Genomic DNA, 23,095 nt, shown 5'->3' with positions numbered 1-23,095 from the left:
TCAGAGACCCCAATTATAATTTATTAGACCCCTTGATATTGTCCCACAGATCACTGAGAATCTGTTCTTTCCCTCTCCCTACTACACTTTATACTCTCTTCATTTTGAATAATTTCTGTTGATACTTCTTCAAGTTTTCTTATCTTTTCTTCTGTAGTCTCTAATCTACTAATGGTTAATACTGTCATGAAAGTTTATTTTTCTCTTTGTTTTTATTTTTTCAAAGGGGCTTTTATACTTCTCCTGGTCTGAGGAATCCCTTAATCCCTCTTCATCCCCACAGTACACATCTCAGGTCTACAGACCTCACTTGGCCTGGTTGAGATCTGGACCTGACCATCTCTCACAGCTTCAGCAACCAGGCAGAGTGAAGCAAAGTCGCACAGTAAAAGGAATTAAATGCCACCTGTCAATTGAAGTTTTATGTAAGATACTTTATTCTTTATCTCTCTTAAATTCTACTCTTCTTTTTAGACTATCCATTTCTCATACACATTTTCCTTTAAATATCAGATCATATATATTGTAATAGCTGTTTTAAAGTCCTCATATGCTAATTCCATCATTTCTATTTTTAGTCTTTTATTGGTTGTTTTATCTCCTGATTCTTTGTCTCTTTTGTAATTTTTCATTGGATGTCAGTCTTTGTGAATTTTAGGTCATCGAGTGATGGATTTTTTCTTATATTTCTTTAAAGGTTGTTGGACTTAGTTCTTAAGAATCATTTTCACACGAGACATGTTTATAAACTGTTTAGAACCTTCCTAGGGTGGCTTTGGGCTTCCTGGGTGGCTCAGTGGTAAAGAATCCACTTGCCAGTGGCAATCCACTCCAGTATTCTTGCCTGGAAAATTCCATGGAGAGAAGAGCCTGGTGGGCTGCAGTCCATGGGGTTACAAAGAGTCAAACACAACTGAGCATGCGCACAAGGTAGCTTTAACTCTGTGACTCCTTTGGTTTTTACGAAGGTATGATTCACCTATTGGCTCTGATGAATGTTCCATGTGATCAGTCAGGTGATTCTGGCTGGTAGGAATTTGGACAATTCTCAGTTTTGTGCGAGCTTTGGGAATTTTTTGTTGCATAGCTATGCAACAGTTGTTCTTTCCTCAGGAGTTATTCTTTGCCCTCCCTTGTGGTGACTTACCATATGCATGCACAGATTGGTCTTCTCTCAGTGACTCAAGAAAAATTTTATGCAAATTTCTGGGCTTTTTTCTGTTTAGTTTTCTCTTCTCCAGAGCTCTGCCGACAAATTCTAGCTGCTTTGACCTCCTTCAACTCTGATCTCTGTTTCTTCAATCCTACAAGACAAGTGGGCTCTGTTTTGTTTTCCTTCTTTTTTATCATGTATGGTTCATGAATTGCCTCCAAACTGGGGTAACTGCAGGTTTTATCTTATTTGTTTCCTTTCTCTTGAGAATCCCAGTCCTGTTCTTCTAGTTGCTCATGGGTTGTCCAATGTCTGACAAAATTTGTTTTATATATTTTGTCCAGTTTTCTAGTTGTTCACAATAGGATAGCAAGTCCCATAGCAATTCTTCCTTTGTGGACAGATGTGGAAGGCAAGGAACACTAGTCTTAATGCCCCTAAGGAACCAAATATCCAGATACAACTAGACTCACCCACACTGCAGGAAGATTCTTCACCAGCTGAGCCACCAGGGAAGCCCTAAGAACTGTAAATGCATAGTTTATACTTACAGAACTTCTTCAACATACTGATATCACAAGGAACATTTATTGGACACTTGTACCAGGAATGCACTATTGCTGCAAAGATGAAAAGGGTATATCATTCCCACCTTTCAAGAAATTAGAGGCAAGCAGGGAAATAATAATTAAGTATAGAGGTCATATATGTATATATTGTATGTTGCTGTCAGGGTAATATAAGAGTTATGCATAGATAAATACATTAATTTAGCATGTTGAGAAATATAAACAAATTTAAAAGATAATCATAAATGAGGATTAACCAAACCCAGACCACCTAAAAAAATACACTGATGCTAGGACTTGCCTGGTGGTCCAGTGGCTAAGACTCTGAGCTCCAAATGCAGGGGGCTCAGGTTCGATCCCTGGTCAGGAACCTACATGCCACAACTAAAACCCAGCACAGCTGAATAAATAAATATAAGACTATTTTTTTAAAAAATTGATGATGATTTTGCCTTTTCTTCAACCAGTGTTACTGGTTGTCTAAAGACCCCTATGCAATGATTTTGAGGAGCTGAAGTGCATGTGTAATTGAGAAATGCATTTAACACATTGCATGTAGAGGTATTTTCCACTTAGTACTTCTTTTAGTGTAATTACAGGAGGAGGAAAAAGATCTATCATTGGGTAACTCTCATGAGGATGAATGACAGACGATATTATGTGAGTGAGACACTTATGTATGGGTAAGAAAGCCTGCGTAACTGCTTTGTATGTAATCTTATGAGAACCAAGGAAAGGAGATGACAGGATGCCATGGGAAAAAGAGAATGAAAAGCACTAGTTAAGATTAGTCAGCCACCTGCGTTAATCCTATGACAACCGTGTTTAGGAGGTTAGTTTTCTGAATTTGGTTACCATGGTAACAAACCTTTAGAATGCCCTTGAAACAATTTACAGAATGACTGCCCATATTGAGTATAGGCAACACTGAGAGAATATAAGTATTCATATCTATTTTAAAATTATTTTTAGAATTTAAATGATCAATCTGACCTTTTAAATATGCAGTTTAGACAACCATAAATTGTATTTTAGCCAAAAGGTGTAAAATCCTACTCATATAATTAGATGATGGGCTTGTAAGTTTAATTATTCAAATGTATCATCTCAATGAGTGGCTCCTCTTTAATTTTGAATAAGATAGCAGTTCATGAATGTTCAGGACCTGGTTTTAGGAACAAATTATATATGCTTGACATTCATTGCTGCAACTTTAGGACTCATTCATGGGTTTAGCCAACTGAGCATATCATTTAAAGGACAGTTGCTGAAACTTCATCTTATGATCATCAAAGAGCAGACTAGAAGATTCTATAATCAGACTTAGGAGTTTCAACCTAATCCTTTCTTGCTGATATGTTTTCCTAGTTTACAATGTGTAGAAAAGGTTGACCTCATGCTATGTATGGTTTTAAAATAGGGTTTGCTTTGAATACTCTAGTGACACCTGTAGCCACCTTTTAATAGATGAAAGCTCATTTTGAATTGTAAATGTTGAGCCTTTTATGTTGACAATTTTAACATCACTGCTCACTTGAGATAATATATGACTCTATCAGAAGTTACTATTAGTTATTTTCCAGTTCTTCGGAAAAAAAAAGTCTGTCTAAATTGCTGTAGAAATTTGGGTTTCAATTAAAAGATTTCCTTCATGCTCTTAGTGATTAAACAATGATTTCACCTATTGAGAGAATTTATGAAATTTCTGATTCTAGTGAGAGTATTTTGTTTGGGGTACTCTTTTGTGTTCTATGAAAGACCAAAAAATTCGTATTATTTCATTTTTTGTCAGTTTAATTTCAGAGAACTGACAATCTAGATATATAGAGATACTTTAGTTCTTAAATCTATGATTATTCTTTCTTTTCCATTGACTTTCTACCTTAATCATAAACCAAGTTCTATGTTTTTACTATTCTTATATATCCCTTATACCATTATTCTGTTCTTATTCTATCTCTTATACCATTGGCTCTAGCTCTTACATGTGCAAAGGATTTGACCTTTTGCATATGTAGAGTGATTTATTCCTGAGAACTGGAAGCTGGGTTTGGTTCTATTTGAATTTCAAAAAGCACTGCTCATATTTTTTGAAACAAAAATTAAAAGCAGAGATTATTTTGCCATCATATGAATTTCTAAGCTTACTGATTTTTCTTTACCATGAATACAAAGAAAGGATTGAGCTTTAAAAATTATTAGAAAATTTCAAGAATAGCCAAACACATAGAGGAAGTACACTGTTAGCTTAGGGGCTGGGGGGAAAGTACTACCAGTGGGTATAGGATTTCTTTTTGGAGTAATGAAAATGTCCTAAAATTGTAATGAATATAACTCTGCAAATGTACTAGGATTTCTTGAAATGTAAAAAAAAAAAAAAATCAGTGTACTACAAATTAATTTTTATAAAAAATGAAATAATATACCTCACCTAAAAAAAAATGAATATTAGAAAACCAAAGATCATTGCCCAGTTTGAGGGAAATAGGTGAACAATAAAGAGTTAATAATTTTAAGGAATTATTGCCATAGTAGTAAAATGTTGAGAAAAAAAAGTCCTAGGAATAGAATTGATTTACTGTTCAGTCTTAATGTGAGAAAGAATCAATTAACTTTAGTAGGCTGTTTAATTTTCTTTAAAGCCTGTGATTTAAAACAAAAACTTGAATTACTACTGGATGTGGTATGACATTTTGTAAAAAGATCTTATATTATAAAATGTAGCCAAAATAGTACAAGACAAAACTTGTGATTAGTCTCCAGGAACCACTGGTATAGAGGTAACAGGAAAGAACAATTATGCTGGGAGGAAATCTGGCCATTCAAATGAGGATTTCACTGAAAAATCCTTTTTAAGTTCTTCCCTATTTTCCCACAAGTAAAATGCTGTTTCTCATTTTAGGGCAAATCTGTACTTGTACAACTTCTTCTCCTGGTTATTCCCCAAAAGTATAATTACCCATTTAATTAAATTTAGCTATTAACTTAAGAACCAACTTTTTAAAACCTAGGATATCTGATGGAGAAGGCAATGGCAAGCCACTCCAGTACTCTTGCCTGGAAAATCCCATGGATGGAGGAGCCTGGTAGGCTGCAGTCCATGGGGTCTCTATGAGTCGGACACAACTGAGCGACTTCACTTTCACTTTTCACTTTCATGCAATGGAGAAGGAAATGGCACCCCACTCCAGTGTTCTTGCCTGGAGAATCCCAGGGACGGGGGAGCCTGGTGGGCTGCCGTCTATGAGGTTGCACAGTGTCGGACACTACTGACGCGACTTAGCAGCAGCAGCAGCAGCAGGATATCTGAAAGAGAATGTATACCACACAGAAAAGCTGCCCAGCAGTCCCAGTAAATGGGATCATAAGCATAAAGAACCAACAATATGTGATTAAATGTCATAATGTCCTACTCTTCTTATTATTGTTCATTCACTAAGTCATGTCCCACTCTTTGCGACCCCATGACTATAGCCTGCCAGGCTCCTCTGTCCAAGGGATTTCCCAGGCAAGAATACTGGAGTGGGTTACCATTTCCTTCTCCAGGGGATCTTCCCTAACCAGGGATTGAACCTGTGTCTCCTGCATTGGCAGGCAAATTCTTTACCACTGAGCCAACCAGGGAAGCCCCTACTCTCTCGTATCCAGAGGTAAAAATTAAATTCAGAGTTATATTAACACAAAATGCACTCTAGCAAAGTAAATCCAACAAATGAATAAGAAAATGTTATAGGAAATTGGAACTAAGCCCCAAAGGATCTCCCTGCCCTTCATTCTTTACCATAATGAAAACTATCCCTCAATACCACAATTTACATTGTGTATGGAATTGTTTTTACTGTAACCATTTACTAAAGAAATTATCTTTATCCTACTTATTGTGGAATTTTAAATTAATGAAATGACTTGTAAATTCCCTGAAATCCCCAAGTGGGATATAATTTACCTGTACTAGAGACCAAGGAGACAGCATTCAACTTTACTCTGGGTTTTTAGAATAAGACCTCAGCAAACATCTCATGTCATTTGCTTTTAGATCATAAAATAAAATTGATGGTAGTCTAGCTCACAGGCACTTAGATTGGTTTTGTAAATTATTGGCTGACTCATACTCACTAAAGGCATCCATTTTATGCCAGAGGCTTTATTAGCAGTACAGGAACACAAAGAGCAGATAAACAGAGGCGTCCACAGAGGCTGCTAGGTGTTGCAGACCTCCTGAAGCCTTCCTACCGTTTTTATCCTTCCCCTAAAAATAATCTATGCATATCAAAAGGAGCCACTTAGTCCTTTGGCAACCCTCAGGCAAAAGGGGTAAAGAAAGGTTATTGTTGGTTTTACATAGAGGACTAGGAGAAGGCAATGGCACCCCACTCCAGTATTCTTGCCTGGAAAATCCCATGGGCAGAGGAGCATGGTGGGCTGCAGTCCTGAGCAACTTCACTTTCACTTTTCACTTTCATGCATTGGAGAAGGAAATGGCAACCCACTCCAGTGTTCTTGTCCCTGGAGAATCCCAGGGACGGGGGAGCCTGGTGGGCTGCCGTCTATGGGGTCGCACAGAGTCGGACATGACTGAAGTGACTTAGCAGTACATAGAGGACTACTGGGAAATTTTACCTAAATTATAAGTGAAACACAGAAAAGTGAGCTAAGTAGAGAATGACAAACTCCAAAATGACAAAAATGAAGTCTGACTGCACGGTAAAGAAGTTTCCAGAGAGAGGAAGTCATGCACTGGACAGAGCATTTCAATAACTGATACAAAACTATAGCCACATACACACATATACACACATACACACACAGACACACTATATACAAACACATACTATATATACATCCAGTTTATAGTTTATACACAGTACATAGTTTGCACTATATAAATATATATATGCACATATATACATCTATATATGTTTAAGAGAATCATTTTCTTTTTTTCCTAAATCTCAACTGTATGTTCTTCTAAAGGAGTGGGGTTGTAGATAATTCCGAAAAAAAATTATATATAGAAGAATAAATTTGGGGAAAGTCTGAGCTCTTTTCTCCTTTTATTAGAAAAAATGTACACAAAATAGCTTTACTATCTAACATTCTGCTGTAAGAATTTAGTCATAAAAAATTTCTAACCCTAGGAAAAATGGTATCTCTACACAACTTATCCTTTAACAGTATATTCCTTTTTAGGCACAATTAGTTGCCCCAGTGCCTAATGTTTTCCAAAATGCAAAAAAAAAAAAAACAGTATTTATAGAAGAAAAAAATTTAGGAGACTGCATATTCAAGGGCAGAGAATGAGTGAAATTAACTGTCTTTCAAATTAAGGTTCTTACACCACCTGCATCAGTACCCATCTAGCAAGTGGGCTAAAATGCAGATTCGTGGCATTAATCAGAATCTCTAAGGAAAGAGTTAGGAATCTGCACTCTAAACACAAATCCCACATGATTGTAGTGTACATGAAATTTGAATCATTGCTACATTTCTACAGCTTTTAGAAGCCGAAGCATGCCTCTCATTACGTTTGAAGACTGAGCTATGAAACCAGTGTTTGCCAAGGTCTCTTTCTGTTACTAATCTGGAGCAAGGAGCAGGAAGTTGCATAGTTAAAGCTAAAAGCAGAGGCAAAATAGTGTTTTAAAGAGAGAAAAGAATTTACCTTCAAATCCCTGGTAGTTCAGTTGGTAAAGAATCTGCCTGTAATGCAGGAGACCCTGGTTTGATTCCTGGGTTGGGAAGATCCACTGGAGAAGGGATAGGCTATGCACTCCAGTATTCTTGGGTTTCCCTCATGGGTCAGCTGGTAAAGAGCCCCCAATATTCTTGGGTTTCCCTCGTGGCTCAGCTGGTAAAGAATCCTCCTGCAATGTGGGAGACCTGGGTTTGATGCCTGGGTTGGGAAGATCCCCTGAAGGGAAAGGCTACCTACTCCAGTATTCTGGCCTGGAGAATTCCATGGGCTGTATAGTCCATGGGGTCACAAACGGTTAGACACAACTGAGCAACTTTTACAAAGGCTCCAAACCCATATGTAACAATGTATGGATTTCTTTGTACTAAAAGGGAATATGCAAATCCTTCTAATTAGAATGCTACAGATATTAAGAGATAGAAGTACTATAATTATAATGTTTTCAAATGGGCATATTAATTTATATTCATGTTTGACATTTCAGATTTTAATTCAAACTAAAGCGGGTAAGAAAAAAATTAAAACAAAACTCTTATGTCCGGGTGCTCTGCATCTCTGGAAAATAAGTCCTTTGTTTTTTTTTTCCCAGAGTTATTATTGTAATGACAATTTGCTTTTTTTTAATTGAAATGTAATTTATAATATTGTGTTAGTTTCAGGTGTACAGCAAAATGAGTTAGTTATACATATATTTTTTTATTCTTCATTATAGGTTATTACAATATAATGAATATAATTCCCTCTGCTATACAGTAAATCTTTATCTATTTTATATACAGTGGTGTGTATCTGTTAATCCCTTGGTCTTAATTTACCCCTCCCTACATTTCCCCTTTGGTAACTACAAGTTTGTTTTCTATGTCTGTGAGCCTGTTTCTGTTTTGTATCCAGATTCATTTTTATTATTTTTGAGATTCCACATATAAACAATATCACATACTATTTGTCTTTCTCTGTCTGGCTTATTTCACTCAGGATGATAATTTCTAGGTCTATCCAGACAACTTGCTTTTTTATGAGAGGTGAAAGGTATTATTTTTTCCCATAACATTTCACCAAGTTTCTTTTTCTCCTCTTGTAGTTTCCAAACAACACTGAGAAGTCACCCATGTCCTCAATTCAGTGGACAGATAGCATGCTGATATATAAATAGCATTATAGATGTAAGCAATATCTTGTATCACAAATAAGAGGAAAAGTACAAATTCATTTCTACAAGGAAAGATTAAAATGGCTAATGACCCATCTGAATCAGAATCATCTTTTCTTGTTTTTATAGCAACTCAGAATTTCATTTAATTACATAAGAAATTTTATAGCACTAATTTCCTCACTAGGCATTATTGTTTTACTGATTGATTTGGCTGTGCCAGGTCCTAGCTGCAGCACGTGGGATCTTTCAGCTGCAGCATGTGAACTCTTAGAGTTGCAGTATGTGGGATCTAGTTTCTTGTCCAGGGATCAAACCCAGGCCCTCTGCATTGGGAGCGCGGAGTCTTAGCTTTAGGACCTCCAGGCAAGTCCCTTAGAAAGCATTAATCATCATAATGCCTACCCATGACATAAAATAAACTTCTAAACCAAACATTAATGACAACTACAACCAAAACTAAACACCACATAGCACTGCCCAAAAATTCACCATTAACTATTGCCCTCAAATCAGTTCAGTCCAGTCGCTCAGTCCTGTCCACCTCTTTTCGACCCCATGAATCGCAGCACGCCAGGCCTCCCTGTCCATTACCAACTCCCGGAGTTCACTCAGACTCATGTCCATTGAGTCAGTGATGCCATCCAGCCATCTCATCCTCTGTCATCCCCTTCTCCTCCTGCCCCCAATCCCTCCCAGCATCAGAGTCTTTTCCAATGAGTCAACTCTTCGCATGAGGTGGCCAAAGTACTGGAGTTTCAGCTTTAGCATCAGTCCTTCCAAAGAAATCCCAGGGCTGATCTCCTTCAGAATGGACTGGTTGGATCTCCTTGCAGTCCAAGGGATTCTCAAGAGTCTTCTCCAACACCACAGTTCAAAAGCATCAATTCTTCGTTGCTCAGCTTTCTTCACAATCCAACTCTCACATCCATACATGACCACTGGAAAAACCACAGCCTTGACTAGATGGACCTTTGTTGGCAAAGTAATGTCTCTGCTTTTGAATACGCTATCTAGGTTAGTCATAACTTTCCTTCCAAGGAGTAAGCGTCTTTTAATTTCTTGGCTGCAATCACCATCTGCAGTGATTTTGGACCCCAAAAACATAAAGTCTGACACTGTTTCCACTGTTTCCCCATCTATTTCCCATGAAGTGATGGGGCTGGATGCCATGATCTTAGTTTTCTGAATGTTGAGCTTTAAGCCAACTTTTTTACTCTTCTCTTTCACTTTCATCAAGAGGCTTTTTAGTTCCACTTCACTTTCTGCCATAAGGGTAGTGTCATCTGCATATCTGAGGATATTGATATTTCTCCTGGCAATCTTGATTCCAGCTTGTGCTTCTTCCAGCCCAGCGTTTCTCATGATGTATTCTGCATATAAGTTAAAAAAGCAGGGTGACAATATACAGCCTTGATGTACTCCTTTTCCTCTTTGGAACCAGTCTGTTGTTCTATGTCCAGTTCTAACTGTTGCTTCCTGACCTGCATATAGGTTTCTCAAGATGCAGGTAAGGTGGTCTGGTATTCTCATCTCTTTCAGAATTTTCCAGTTTATTGTGATCCACACAGTCAAAGGCTTTGGCATAGTTAATAAAGCAGAAATAGATGTTTTTCTGGAACTCTCTTGCTTTTTCGATGATCCAGCGGATGTTGGCAATTTGATCTCTGGTTCCTCTGCCTTTTCTAAAACCAGCTTGAACATCAGGGAGTTCACGGTTCATGTATTGCTGAAGCCTGGCTTGGAGAATTTTGAGCATTACTTTCCTAGCGTGTGAGATGAGTGCAATTGGGTGGTAGTTTGAGCATTCTTTGGCATTGCCTTTCTTTGGGATTGGAATGAAAACTGACCTTTTCCAGTTCTGTGGCCACTGCTGAGTTTTCCAAATTTGCTGGCATATTGAGTGCAGCACTTTCACAGCATCATCTTTCAGGATTTGAAATAGCTCAACTGGAATTCATCACCTCCACTAGCTTTGTTCATGATGCTTTGTATGATGCTTCACTTGAATGTGAAGTCAAGTAAGGCCCACTTGACTTCACATTCCATGATGTCTGGCTCTAGGTCAGTGATCACACCATCGTGATTACCTGGGTCATAAAGATCTTTTTTGTATAGTTCTTCTGTGTATTCTTGCCATCTCTTTTTAATATCTTCTGCTTCTGTTAAGTCCATCCATTTCTGTCCTTTATTGAGCCCATCTTTGCATGAAATGTTCCCTTGGTATCTCTAATTTTCTTGCCCTTAATAGTTTGATGCTAATTTCAAAACAATTGAAACCACACCACAGCTTTCTTTACAAATATATCTAAACAGAGTGGATAACCAAAGACACATTCAAAATGTCATCACACCCCTCTCCTCACTTTACCTGTTCATTTTCCTCAGTTTCAATGTAAGACCGAGAATAACAGAAAATCAATAAAGCTGCTGAGTCACCTGGGGCTTGAAGAATTTTTCACAAAACCAATTATTTCCCAAATAAACTTTATTTTGAAAAGAATACCACAACAGAGTTGTTGAAATTTAAATATAACATATCTTAGCAGTATTACTGAGGCAAATTATATACAAGTGGAGTCACAGTTCATGTCTGATTATTCTTACGAATGAAAAGTAGTGCAAAGATGCTGCTACACTAAACAGGCAGATAATGTAAAAACAACCATAACCTATTTATATGCTGTCATTTCATACTTGTATCTAAATATTTAGGTGGGAATTGATCCAAATTCATACAAGATAAATAATATGCTCCCTGAATAACCAAAATTCTTTTTCCTTTCCTCTTCTACCATAGATAGCATCATCAGTAATGTCTATACAATATAGCACGGGATGACAACCTACTTTCTTTCCCTCAATAATACAGTACAAAGCTTTCTGTATTGTGGTTTGTAAGTCCTTCAAGTTGAGGAAAACAGCAGTGACAACTTAAGAGTTTTCTAAATATAGGTGATTTCATCAGAGAAAGGTGTTATTTATGTTCTTCCCAAGAACTTCCTGTTTTAGTGATGAAAATGTCCACATATAATCAGTGAAAGTCGTCCATACATGATGTAGTAATTGTTCATAAGTACCAGAGATAAACAACTAAGACACATGCCTGGACCCTCTCGCCCCTAGGGTTTTTGAGGCAATTCAGTGCTCACCCTAAGATTATTCAATTAAACCAGAGACATTTCTGGATCATGGGATTTCAAAAGCACCACATACAGCCAGTTAACTATCTTCAAAGGATAAGGATCCAAGGACAAAAAACAGAGTTGACTACTAGGAGAGCAAACTGAAGAGAGAATCCTTTTCAATACCAGAGGGCAGTACAAAGATACTTAACTTGGGGATTGAAATCTGGGTCTACAAGTTAGTTACTGATTGGCCTTGGGCACAAAAATCAATCTCTCTGAATGACAACTTTCTCATTTATAAAATAGGTACAATAAGATCTCTTTTTTTCATAGGCTTAGTGAGAATCGGACAATGATGCACTTGAGATCACTTTGTAAACTTACTCTTCTTAGCAAATGAGGTTTGGGTATTTTTAAAAAGTATTGGGGAAGAATTCCAATTTAAGATAAAATTATAAAATCATCAACTTTTGACTTGTGATAGACCTCTATTCAAAGGTAGCCGCTGTGAACTAACAACATTGTAAAGCAACTATACTTCAATAAAAATTTAAAAAAAAATAGTAGCTGCTGTGGGTCTGCCTCATTTTTTTTTTTTGATGAGGCAGAAATGGGAAATTTTTTATTGTATCACTAATTTCTCTTATAAGACAATGTTACTGTAGTATAACACATTAGTTATAGACATTTATCAATTAAAGAATGAGGAAGGGCTATCTGCTAGCCTTAAAAAGTAAACAGTGACTCATTCCAACTCTTCACCTCCTTTGCAATATTTTGACACATTTTACTATGAAGAAATAAACACATAAATAAATTGTTCTGTTAATCATGGTAGGTCATTCATTGCTAGTTATGTAGCTTAAATCCCAGGCAGATTTCAATGTAAACATTTATAAATTATGAATTTTGTTACTCACTTCAGCATTGCACATCTCCTCAGTAAAGCAGTTACTTAAAAGTAGAGCTCAACAACCATTTTCCTGTTTTCCTCAAGCAGAGACTCAAAAGCAGTAATAGGCACACTGTTTCATTACAACATGAAAATAATAAGCCTTGGGTTATTGCTAAAGGCTTTTCAAATATCAGCATCTAACTTGGAGATGAGGGAAAAAGAAATAGAGGGTGCTGATCTGTGCTGTAACCTGTTCTTATGTGGGGCACGCTCCTGGTTGCAATATTTGAAAATTACATGTATGTAAGTAAAACATACAGCTTCACATGTGAAAGTGAAAAATGGTCCAGAAGTCTTCTCTTCAAAAACAGATCACCTTTTTCTTCCCAATAACTTACCAGAAATAAATGTACTTAGAAGCCCTAAGGGGTTCTTCAAATAATATTCAGAAAAATATATAAAAATAAAAAAAACAAAGCATGAACAGAACATAGTTAACAAATAAGACTTTCTTTCGGGATAATTACCCTTGCTTTTAAGGATGGATGCCATGTAAAATGGGAGACATGTGTCTATAATTCATCATGTTTATATGTAAATTCTCTGGCAGATATAAATCCATCTTTGTCTTCATCTTCTTTATCAAAAATATCCTCTACCAAAACATCATGATGACTTTCATTCACCACTGCACCATGCTTTTCAAACTCCTTCTTTAAATACACTTTAACCTACAAAATAATGGGTCACATTAATAATTCAGATTCATAAGACACCCACATTGAGCCAATCAATATTATAGACTAGATGGGTAGTGTATTTAGTTATATATAACAACTACTAAACAGCTACATATGATAGTAAAAGAGTTATAAAGAACTTTTCCCCTGAAAAGCTGTTTCTTTAGTGCTGTGGGCTTCCCAGGCAGCTCAGTGGTAAAGAATCCGCCTGCAAGGCAGGAGACTGACGTTCTATCCCTGGGTCGGGAAGATCCCCTGGAGAAGGAAAGGGCAACCCACTCCAGTATTCTTGTCTGGGAAATCCCATGGACAAGGAGGCTGGCGGACTACAGTCCATGGGATCACAAAAGATTTGGATGCAAGTAAACCACAACAAATAGTGCTATGGCAGAGACACTGAATACTGCCCAGAGGCAAACGTAAGGATTACAGCACGAGAAAAACACACAATGAAGCGTACTAATCCCAGTCCACCACAGAGTCAGGGATTTGAAAGACCGCTACCTTTCAATCCACTGAATTACCCAGATCTTGTTTTCTAACAAGGATCAGAACTCCAGGTATTTCTCTTAAAATCAGACTAGGTGATGGCCTTTTTACAATTTAAGTAGGTGACTAGAAACAGTAGCTGCTCTGGAACTCGGTGTGATCATGCCACTTGACCTTTCCATCTCAGAGATTAAAGCAAAATCCAGACTGATGAGTATTTAGACTAAAAATTTCCATTTTTACACAGATATTTGAATATATAAACAAAATATTGCCCCCAATTACCTACTGCTGCTGCTGCTGCTGCTAAGTCGCTTCAGTCGTGTCCGACTCTGTGCAACCCCATAGACGGCAGCCCACCAGGCTCTCCAGTCCCTGGGACTCTCCAGGCAAGAACACTGGAGTGGGTTGCCATTTCCTTCTCCAATGTATGAAAGTGAAAAGTGGAAGTGAAGTCGCGCAGTTGTGTACAACTCTTTGCGACCCCATGGACTGCAGCCTACCAGGCTCCTCCATCCATGGGATTTTCCAAGCAAGAGTACTGGAGTGGGGTGCCATTGCCTTCTCCGCAATTACCTACTAGATTCACCATAATGCAGTTCAACTGTATTTTCATTTTTAATCATATTCCTCTGTTAGAGGAGCAATTTCAAACCTTCTCTCCTCCCTCTACCACCAATATGCAAACATAATGTGCACATTTATTTTTAAGATTAAGGGGATGTAATGCAGTTGAAAAAAGCGGGAGAGGCAGTGATAATAGATGCGCTAAGGCAGAACACGTCTCCAGGGTATACTGTGTGAATAAAGTGAGATCCCAAACAGTATGCGTAGTATGCTGCTTTTTGTGTAAGCAAGGGGGAAAGAAAACTGTATATTCATGTTTGCTAGTATTTGGATAAAGAAATACCTAGAAGAATACATTAGAAACTAATAAAACTGGATAGGAAGGAGAAGGTCACATGGTAGAAGAGGATATAGGTGGGAGAATGACTTCTTAATAAATCCTTTTATATTGAATTGATTTCTTTGAACCATATGAATGTGTTGTTTATTCAGGATTTTTTAAAGGAAAGGGAATTCAAATTTATCTTGGATAGAAAAAAGTTAATGACTGATAAACACTCTGAGGTGTTATAAATTTAGTAGCTGTGGATCATGACCCTGTGGTTTATAACAACATATCTTATTCAAGACTCAATCATTTTCTGGTCATTGGAATGAAATGGATGAAAGCATAAAAAGGGACTTGATTTCTGCCTAGCCAAGCCATAATGGAGAATGGGGGGAATGACTCAGTCGTGTCCAATCCTTTGAGACCCCATGGACTACACTATACATACAGTCCATGGAATTCTCCAGGCCAGAATACTGGAGTGGGGTAGTCTTTCCCTTCCCCAGGGGATATTCCCAACACAAGGATCGAATCCAGGTCTCCCACATTGAAGGCGGATTCTCTACCAGATGAGCCACAAGGGAAGCCCAAGAATACTGGAGTGGGTAGCCTATCCCTTCTCCAGCGGATCTTCCCAACCCAGGAATTGAACGAGGGTCTCCTGCATTGCAGGTGGATTCTTTACCAACGAGCTGTCAGGGAAGCCCATAATGGAGAATATGAGTAGACAAAAAATTTAAGGATACAGATCTTTCTCCATTTCTTTCCCCACAGAAGCCAGACTAAGACATGTATGTGTAGCAATGGCTGCAAAAGCCTAAATAAATTATATAGAGAAGTCCTCTTCCTTTCCTCTTTCTCAACACCAGGACCTTGAGGGAGCTGGGAAAGGTCTGTCTGCTTCTATGAAAAATCAAGACTGGGATCTCCTATTCTGAGCAAAACTGAGCATGTGATCTGCTTGCTGCTGCTAACTGCTAGATAATCACTATACAACTCCATTTAACAACCAGTGATATTATGCAGGACATCTTTGTTTCTTACACAGTAACTCCAAAACAGGAATTTGTCTTGGTAAAACAGATCTTCAAAAACTCTGGGCAAGGGGGAAGGAAGGAAGAAGGGAAGGGATACTTAGGGAGTTTGGGAGGATATGCTACAAACTGCTATATTTACAATGGATAACCAACAAGGACCTCCTATATAGCACATAAAACTCTGCTCAATGTTATGTGGCAGCCTGGATGGGAGGGGAGTTTGGGGGAGTATGGATATTTGTATATGTATGGCTGAGTCCCTTTGCTATTTACCTAATTGTTAATCGGCTACACCACAATACAAAAAAAAAAGTTTAAAAAAAAAAGGGCAAGAGCAAGATACAGTGAATCCTATTGCATTAAGGGGAAAAAAAGCAAAAGAATGGGAAGTCTCAATATACTTTTCTCCAATACAATGATTTCCTATGGAAAAAAAAAAAGGCAATTTTCAAAGCATCAGTGTTTAAGAAAACTTATAAATAACATTTTACACAATAAAATAAATTTTATTTAAAAATATATGTCTTAAAAAGTGAGTTAAAAGGAAGGAAGGAAAAAGGCAGGGAAGAAGGGAGGAAAAAGGGAAGAGAGAGAGAGAGAAAGGGAAGGTCACCTCATTTTTAGAGAGTTTCCAGTCATCATTAAGATCCATTTCTTGGAATGACTCATGGGATCTTGGTCCATTTCGAATCTCCAGGAGATCAATGTTGAATATCAGTGTACTTTCTGGGGGAATTTTACCTGACACGTAGAGAGGGTGGGGGTTAAGTTTTATTTAAAAGATCACAAAGTTTAGATGGTAGAAAACTTGCAGTAATTAACAAAATACTATTTTAACTGAATTAAATGAAGAACATTTCTCAGACTGTCACATATAGAGAAATTATTTATAGTTTATTCAAACAAATAGAATAAAGATAGAACAATCCAAATTATTAGATCCAAAAGAGAGTGTTTTGACCTTGCAATTAAAGATTGTTTTGTACACACACATACACACACACACACACACACACACACACACAGATGCCTCATGGTCTGAGAATTAAATTTCAAATATAATTAATAGATTACATATTATATGTCAAGAATGACTTAATGGGCTTTCATTCAGAGTTAATCATAGTAGAAGTGATTTACTAACTTTTGGGTCAGAAACTCCTGGCCTAGAGACACATCCAGCATGGCCATTTCCACCACTGGGAGGCAGTATGTAACAAGGTGAGCTCACCCTGGGACAAAACACATCTGCCTTTCTCTAAGTCTCAGTTTTCTCATCTGGAAGCAAATTCAACACATGTTGAGGAAATTCCATGGGAGGGGGAGACATAAAAATAAATTGCTGAGAAGGGAGATAAAAATCTTTTAAAGTGAAAAGAGCTTTGTTAGAGTCCCAGGGACCTTAAAAAAAAAAACAAAAAACTAAACAAAACCAAAAACTTCTGGGAAACTGACATTATTTTTTTCCAATTTGTTTTCTTGTAAGTATAATTAACATACAGGTCTGGGTAAAGATTACAAATATTTCTTAGTGCCCCACTCCCTCATCCCACATATTCCCATGAAAGAGCATTTGTAAGCATCCAAAGAACAAAACTTACACTGTGTGCTGAAGCTTACCATTCCAGATCTAGGCAGAGGGCATGCACTAGAGGTCATGAAGAAAACTGCAATCTTTCCAAAAGGAGGCATGCAAACATGGTACTAAAAAACTACAAAATTTGTGTTTAAGTACATGTTAGCAGGATTAGTTTCATGGGACTCTGTTTGAAGGAAATGACTCAAATTCAGATCTCTAACTTGTTACAAAGTAAAATCAAGTTAAATGGAGTATGGAGAAAGAGACATGGACTAATACCATTTAGTATTTATATTAATATACTAATATCATTTATATAGACAGAAATTATAAATACCATTTAATATTTATATAAATATTAAAGGTGAAACAATAAAGATACAGAAAAGTGAAAGAATATGTTAAACATCAGATACTTGATTTTATCCTCTAAAAGGATCATTATTAAAATCAGAGTTGAATTTTGTTAGTAAATCCTGTTCTTTGCAGAAGATTTACATAAATATTAAAAGGAGAAACGTTAAAGATACAGGAAAGTGAAAGACTATGTTGAACATCAGAGAAACATTTTCAAGATACTTGATTTTATTCTCCAAAAGGATGACTATTAAAACAAGAATTGAATTTTGTAATAAATCCTGCTTAATGCAGAAGATTTGAATAGCAAGGTCCATTTTAGAATATGTAATACTTCATATATGGCACCTATGTTCTTCTTAGGAAACTGGGGTAGGAAACCATAGTCCCCGCCTTATAAATGGTTAAGCTTGGAGGCTATGAAGTCTGTATTTTTACTACATCAGAGTGGTTTTATGTCTAGTTCTAATGACTTCTTAAACTTTTTTTCTTCATTACGTACAGAATGTGGAAGAGATAGAACCAAAAAATAAAAATAACTCCCAGAACCACTGTCCATTATCAACATTCTATTTCCTTGTGATTCACTTTGTATGTATATATATTTTTTCCTAATACTATCATACTATATCTTTGTTTTCTTATTTTATATATAACATTATAGCATACATATTTTAGATATAATTTTTTTAATGTTTAAAATACTCTTTTATTTTAAATATTTATTAGTTTTATTTGGCTGTGCCAGGTCTTAGTTGCAGCACACAGGATGTTTGATCTTTTTTGAGGCATACAGGATTTTTAGTTGCAGTGTGTGGGATGTAGTTCCCTGCCCAGGGATCAAACCTGGGCCGATACATTGAGAGTGTTGGAGTCTTAGCCATTGGACTACTAGGGAAGCCCCGAAATGCCATTTTTAAATAACTGGGTCATATTTTATTTAGCTACACCTCTGTTATTATACACTTAAGTTGATTTCAGTCTTTTAGCTATTAAAAACAACATAGTGATGGACATTCTGTTTATAAATCTTCCCCAATACCAGATTATTACCGTAGGTTAGATTCTAATGAAGGAATTATAGGATGCATGCATATAAACATCTTTAGGCTTCTTATAAGTAGCCCTGTGGAAAACTGCATGGTCTCCCACCTGAACAACAGGTTTTATTGGCTGCCCTAGAATACTAGCACAAAGGCTCCCTGGACCAACTAGCCCAGTTGCTTCTGCTTTATTAAACTCATTTCATGACATTCCAGTATTTATTTAAATAAATTATAAAACAATTTTAAACATGAAAAGAACCTCCAATAAAAGCTCTGTCGTGGCAGATGTCAGTTGTGACTCATACAGAGCTCACATCTAAAACTGCATTTAATTCCTTAATAATCTGTATTTCAAATGTTCAACTCATCAAAACAGCTATACTGAGTAGTCTTTCTTTTTGCATTATTAAAACAAATCAGTAAGTTTCAATTGGGGAGGACAAAAAAGTCCGGGAGACAATGGAGACACTGGCACAACAATGTGAATGCACTGAATTCCACTAAACTATATACTTCAAAATGGTAAACATTATGTTATATATATAATACTACCATTAAAAAACCCCACCATATTGGTGAGCAATAGTAAACAAAGTTGAGATTATAGAACATTTTTTCATTGATAGTTCAGTTGACCATTTATATATTATGATTAATTGGCCACTTCAAATGGTAATCAAGACAAAATTATATTTTCCTAAGATATACAAGTCCTGTATTTACTTCTTGAAAAAAAAAATACACAGTAGTTACTACCTTCTATGCCTAATCCAGAGAAGAATTATAATGCTGTAGTACAAATGTAGAATCGTTATTACCTTTTCCTTCTTTTCCATAGCCCAAGGCAGGAGGAATGGTGAGCTTTCTCTTCTCTCCTACACACATTCCCTTCAAGCCCTGGTCCCAACCTTTGAGAGCCTCCAGGATGCCCAGGGTGAACCAAATAGGCTGACCATTGTTATGTTTGTGACTACAACAGAAAGAAAACACATTTGGACTCTTTAGTAACTTTATCATTGCTCCTGCTCATGCTCAGTCGCTAAGTTGTGTCTGACTTTTTGCGATCTCATGGACTATAGCCTACCAGGCTCCTCTGTCCACAGGACTCTCCAGGCAAGAATACTGGAGTGGGTTGCCACTTCCTTCTCCAGGGGATCTTTCCAATCCAGGGATGGAACCCATGTCTCCTGTGTCTCCTGCACTGGCAGGCAAATTCTTTTACCACTGCACCACCTGGGAAGCCTTGTTGTATACCAAGTATTATCTAAATGCTTTGCTTCTTTTAAGTCTAACAGTGATCATATGAGATAAGTACCATTATTACACCATTGTACAGTGGAGGAAACTGAGGTTAAGTGTGCCAGTATCTGACCTAACTCCAAAGTTCAAAGTTCAAACTTTGAATTCCAAAGTTCAAAGTCTTAATCGCACAGTGATGCTTTCCCTGGGAGACCACTAGGGTGCAGAGAGGGATAAAATAATGGAATATGGATGAGTTTGGGAAGGAGGATGAGAGGCTAAGAATACTCACATGGACAATGGAGAGTCGAGAGCACAGCATCTTATATCCTCTCTACAACCTTTCCTGATGTACAGCCTGCTGATGGTTCTGACAGGTGCAAGAGGCTGCTCTTCAGCCCTGAATCCCCATTCAGACCCTGGTCTAATTCTCTCCCTAGGTGTTTATTGTGGGGCTATGCAAGGCAGTCTGGAAGAGTGGCCCCTCAAAGACTAGAGAAGAAGTGAATGGTCAAGATATCCTGGCTCATGAGAGGCCAGCCTAAGAAAGCCAACCTGATGGGCTACTGGAGGGGCTTGTGGGCTGAGTAGTATCTAACCCAATTAACTCATTCAGTGCAATAAAGGGGCTTCTCTGGTGGCTCAGATGGTAAAGAATCTGCCTGCAATGTGGGAGACCCAGGCTCGATCCCTGGGTCAGGAAGATCCTGTAGAAGGGAAAGGCAACCCACTCCAGTATTCTTGCCTAGAGAATTCGATGGACAGAGAAGCCTGGCAGGCTACAATCCATGGGACCCCAAAGAGTTGGACATGACTGAGACTAACATCACTTCAGTGCAATAAGGGAACTGGCCTATTCTCTTGTAGGTGAGAACTGGAAGTCGTTCTACTAAGCTTCCCAAGTACCATGGTTACTAAATGTAGGTAAAGGTCCTCACTTCTTTTCTTGAATTTGGCCCATGATCAAAGTAGCAAAATGGCAACTGTAGAACATAGAGGAAAGCTAGAACAGAATAAAGAAAGAAGAAAGAATCCAGTACCCAGTGCTGTTACAGTTTTGGGACGTTTACTGTCATGCTAAAGGATTTAGGCCATTTACCACGTAAGTTATGGTTCTTGAAATGATGAACGTACTTTATAAACCGATCATTTGGTGGTACTTTCATTATAATACTCAGAGTTAGCAGGTTTTGACCATTCACATGGAGGCTGCATGACAATATTCCCCTGATCAGGAAGTAGAACTTCAGTAGCAAAGTGTTAAATAACGTCAAGTGGTTTGCACTGAAGTCCACACAGGCTTTTGGTTCTGAGACTTGAAAGGCTGGACCTAAAATAGATCAGACTAAAATAAAAATGTAATTGAAAGTTTCAAACGCAAATCATAATATTGTTTAATGTCCAATGTGGCACTGTTCTCATTGAAAAAAAAAGATAGGGCTATTGAGAATTCAGTGGCAAGCTACCATCTTGGAACTTTTTTCAAGGACTAACAGAGTTCAGGGAAGAGTGCCACTGACTTCCGAATGTCATGACAGACCAGATCGGAATGCCCGGTAAAGGCAGTTTATCAGAAAACAAGGTCTAGGAAGGGCCATGAAACTTTGCTGCTTTAGTTCATGTCATTCTCTCTACCTGGGATGTCCCCCCTTCCTCATTCTCCACCAAAAAACCTCCATCCATCTTTCAAGACCCATCTCAGTTATGATCTCTGGGAAGTCGCTCTCTTTCCCCACCTTTAGAGCACGATTAATTCTAGAGTCCATTACGCTTTGTGAGCACTTCGAACATTCTGTCCTTTACATCATGAGTTATTTGTCTTCCTCCCCCCCTGTAGACAGTGTCCTGCTGGAGAAGAAGCCACTCTTAGTCATCTTTGTATCCCTAGGGCCTGACTTGTGGTCGCTCAGTAAGGATTTGATTGATGGATAGATGAATGAATGGATGAGGCTGGAAAGAAGTCAGATATTTAAATTTTCTCTAGTATCAAACAAAAGGGCTAACATAAAGAAATGTTCAGTAAATACGTTTGGAATGGAATCAGAGATTCAATGCCTAATTGGAAATCACTATACTTTTAAAAGATTTCCATTTTGCAATTTCTTTCTTTAATGAAGCAGAAATAATGATAGTGTAACCACCTGAAAATCCTTCACTGTAGGTATTGGATTAATCTTCCATAACCACACCCACACCCGTCAATGAAGTCTTTGATTTCTAGAAAGAAATAATGAAATGAATCATGGTCCTGTGCCTTGACCAAAGTGTCATCTATCAGAACAGAATTTAAGTAAGTCAATGAACTAACGTTAAAATATCCTATGACAAGCAAATAAATGATTGTATATTGCTCTGAAAAGCTAAAGTAAATTTCACCTACACCAAAGTTATTTTCCCTCAGGATCAAAGTTTGAGAAATGAGAATTCCTTTAAGTCTTTTCTACTTATTGCCTAATTATACACCTAGATATTTCTACAGTATTTCAGAAATTCTAGTTCTAAGTTTTATAATTAAAAAAATTACTGTTTTATCCTGAGCACATGTTTCCAATAAGATCTTCAAAGGCCTTGTTATATAAGATTGGGTTTCAACAACTTCCTTTCCCCATAGAAAGAAATTAGATATTTCAGTTTTTTTAAAGAGATAAAGTTGGTACGCGCCACTATCCCTGCCCAAGAGCTGGCATATGTGGGTTGAGTTCTTTTATTATTTTACCCGAAGGGTATAATTACTTACGTGGAGTGAAATAAGGAGCCGTCCTTTTCTAAGTAGCCTTCATAATGGACCAACATCAAATCCCCTCCTTTGGTCTTGCGATGGCAGATGAACGGCTTCTGGAGAACTTCAATCTTCACTTCTGGTTCTGGGATGAGAGCCCCACTCAAACAAGTTACTAACAGTGTCAGGACTGCATTCCACAAGAAAAGCCTCATGTTGCCAGGGCAGGAAAGAAGTTGCTACAAAAACACAGAAAGGGCCCCCGACCTCATAGAGTTAAGAAAGTAGTTGAAGACTTAAAGACAACAGCCTCTGGCAAGTCATGACTCCCTCTCTTTCTAGCAGACGTGGCACATTCACCACCGACAACTTTCCCACGCTTTGCGAAATCACCTCTAAAGAGT

At 37.6% G+C, this 23,095-nt stretch overlaps 1 protein-coding gene across 1 annotated transcript; it reads right to left on the bottom strand.

The window, feature by feature from the left end:
• Nucleotides 1-11,037: 11,037 nt before the first annotated feature.
• On the bottom strand, nt 11,038-23,089 carry FKBP14 (FKBP prolyl isomerase 14). The gene is made up of 4 exons (XM_019958823.2): nt 22,710-23,089; nt 19,552-19,703; nt 16,365-16,492; nt 11,038-13,321 (listed from the first exon to the last, which is right to left on the bottom strand). The coding sequence occupies exons 1-4, from the start codon at nt 22,904-22,906 to the stop codon at nt 13,163-13,165; spliced, it is 636 nt and encodes a 211-aa protein (XP_019814382.1). The 5' UTR covers nt 22,907-23,089; the 3' UTR covers nt 11,038-13,162.
• Between the last annotated feature and the right edge of the window lie 6 nt (nt 23,090-23,095).

This window comes from Bos indicus, chromosome 4, assembly GCF_029378745.1.
Source record: "Bos indicus isolate NIAB-ARS_2022 breed Sahiwal x Tharparkar chromosome 4, NIAB-ARS_B.indTharparkar_mat_pri_1.0, whole genome shotgun sequence".
Lineage (NCBI taxonomy): Eukaryota > Metazoa > Chordata > Mammalia > Artiodactyla > Bovidae > Bos > Bos indicus.
The sequence above is the reverse complement of the archived record's forward strand: the minus strand, read 5'-3'. Positions and strand labels throughout refer to the sequence as shown.

Excerpts from the sequence above, each read along its gene's own strand:
- FKBP14 (XM_019958823.2), bottom strand. The coding sequence starts at position 22,906 with ATGAGGCTTTTCTTGTGGAATGCAGTCCTGACACTGTTAGTAACTTGT. Across the intron at positions 19,704-22,709 it reads GGCTCCTTATTTCACTCCAC|TCACAAACATAACAATGGTC; the intron begins GTAAGTAATTAT and ends TTTCTGTTGTAG. Across the intron at positions 13,322-16,364 it reads GGAAACTCTCTAAAAATGAG|GTTAAAGTGTATTTAAAGAA; the intron begins GTGACCTTCCCT and ends ATTATTTTGTAG.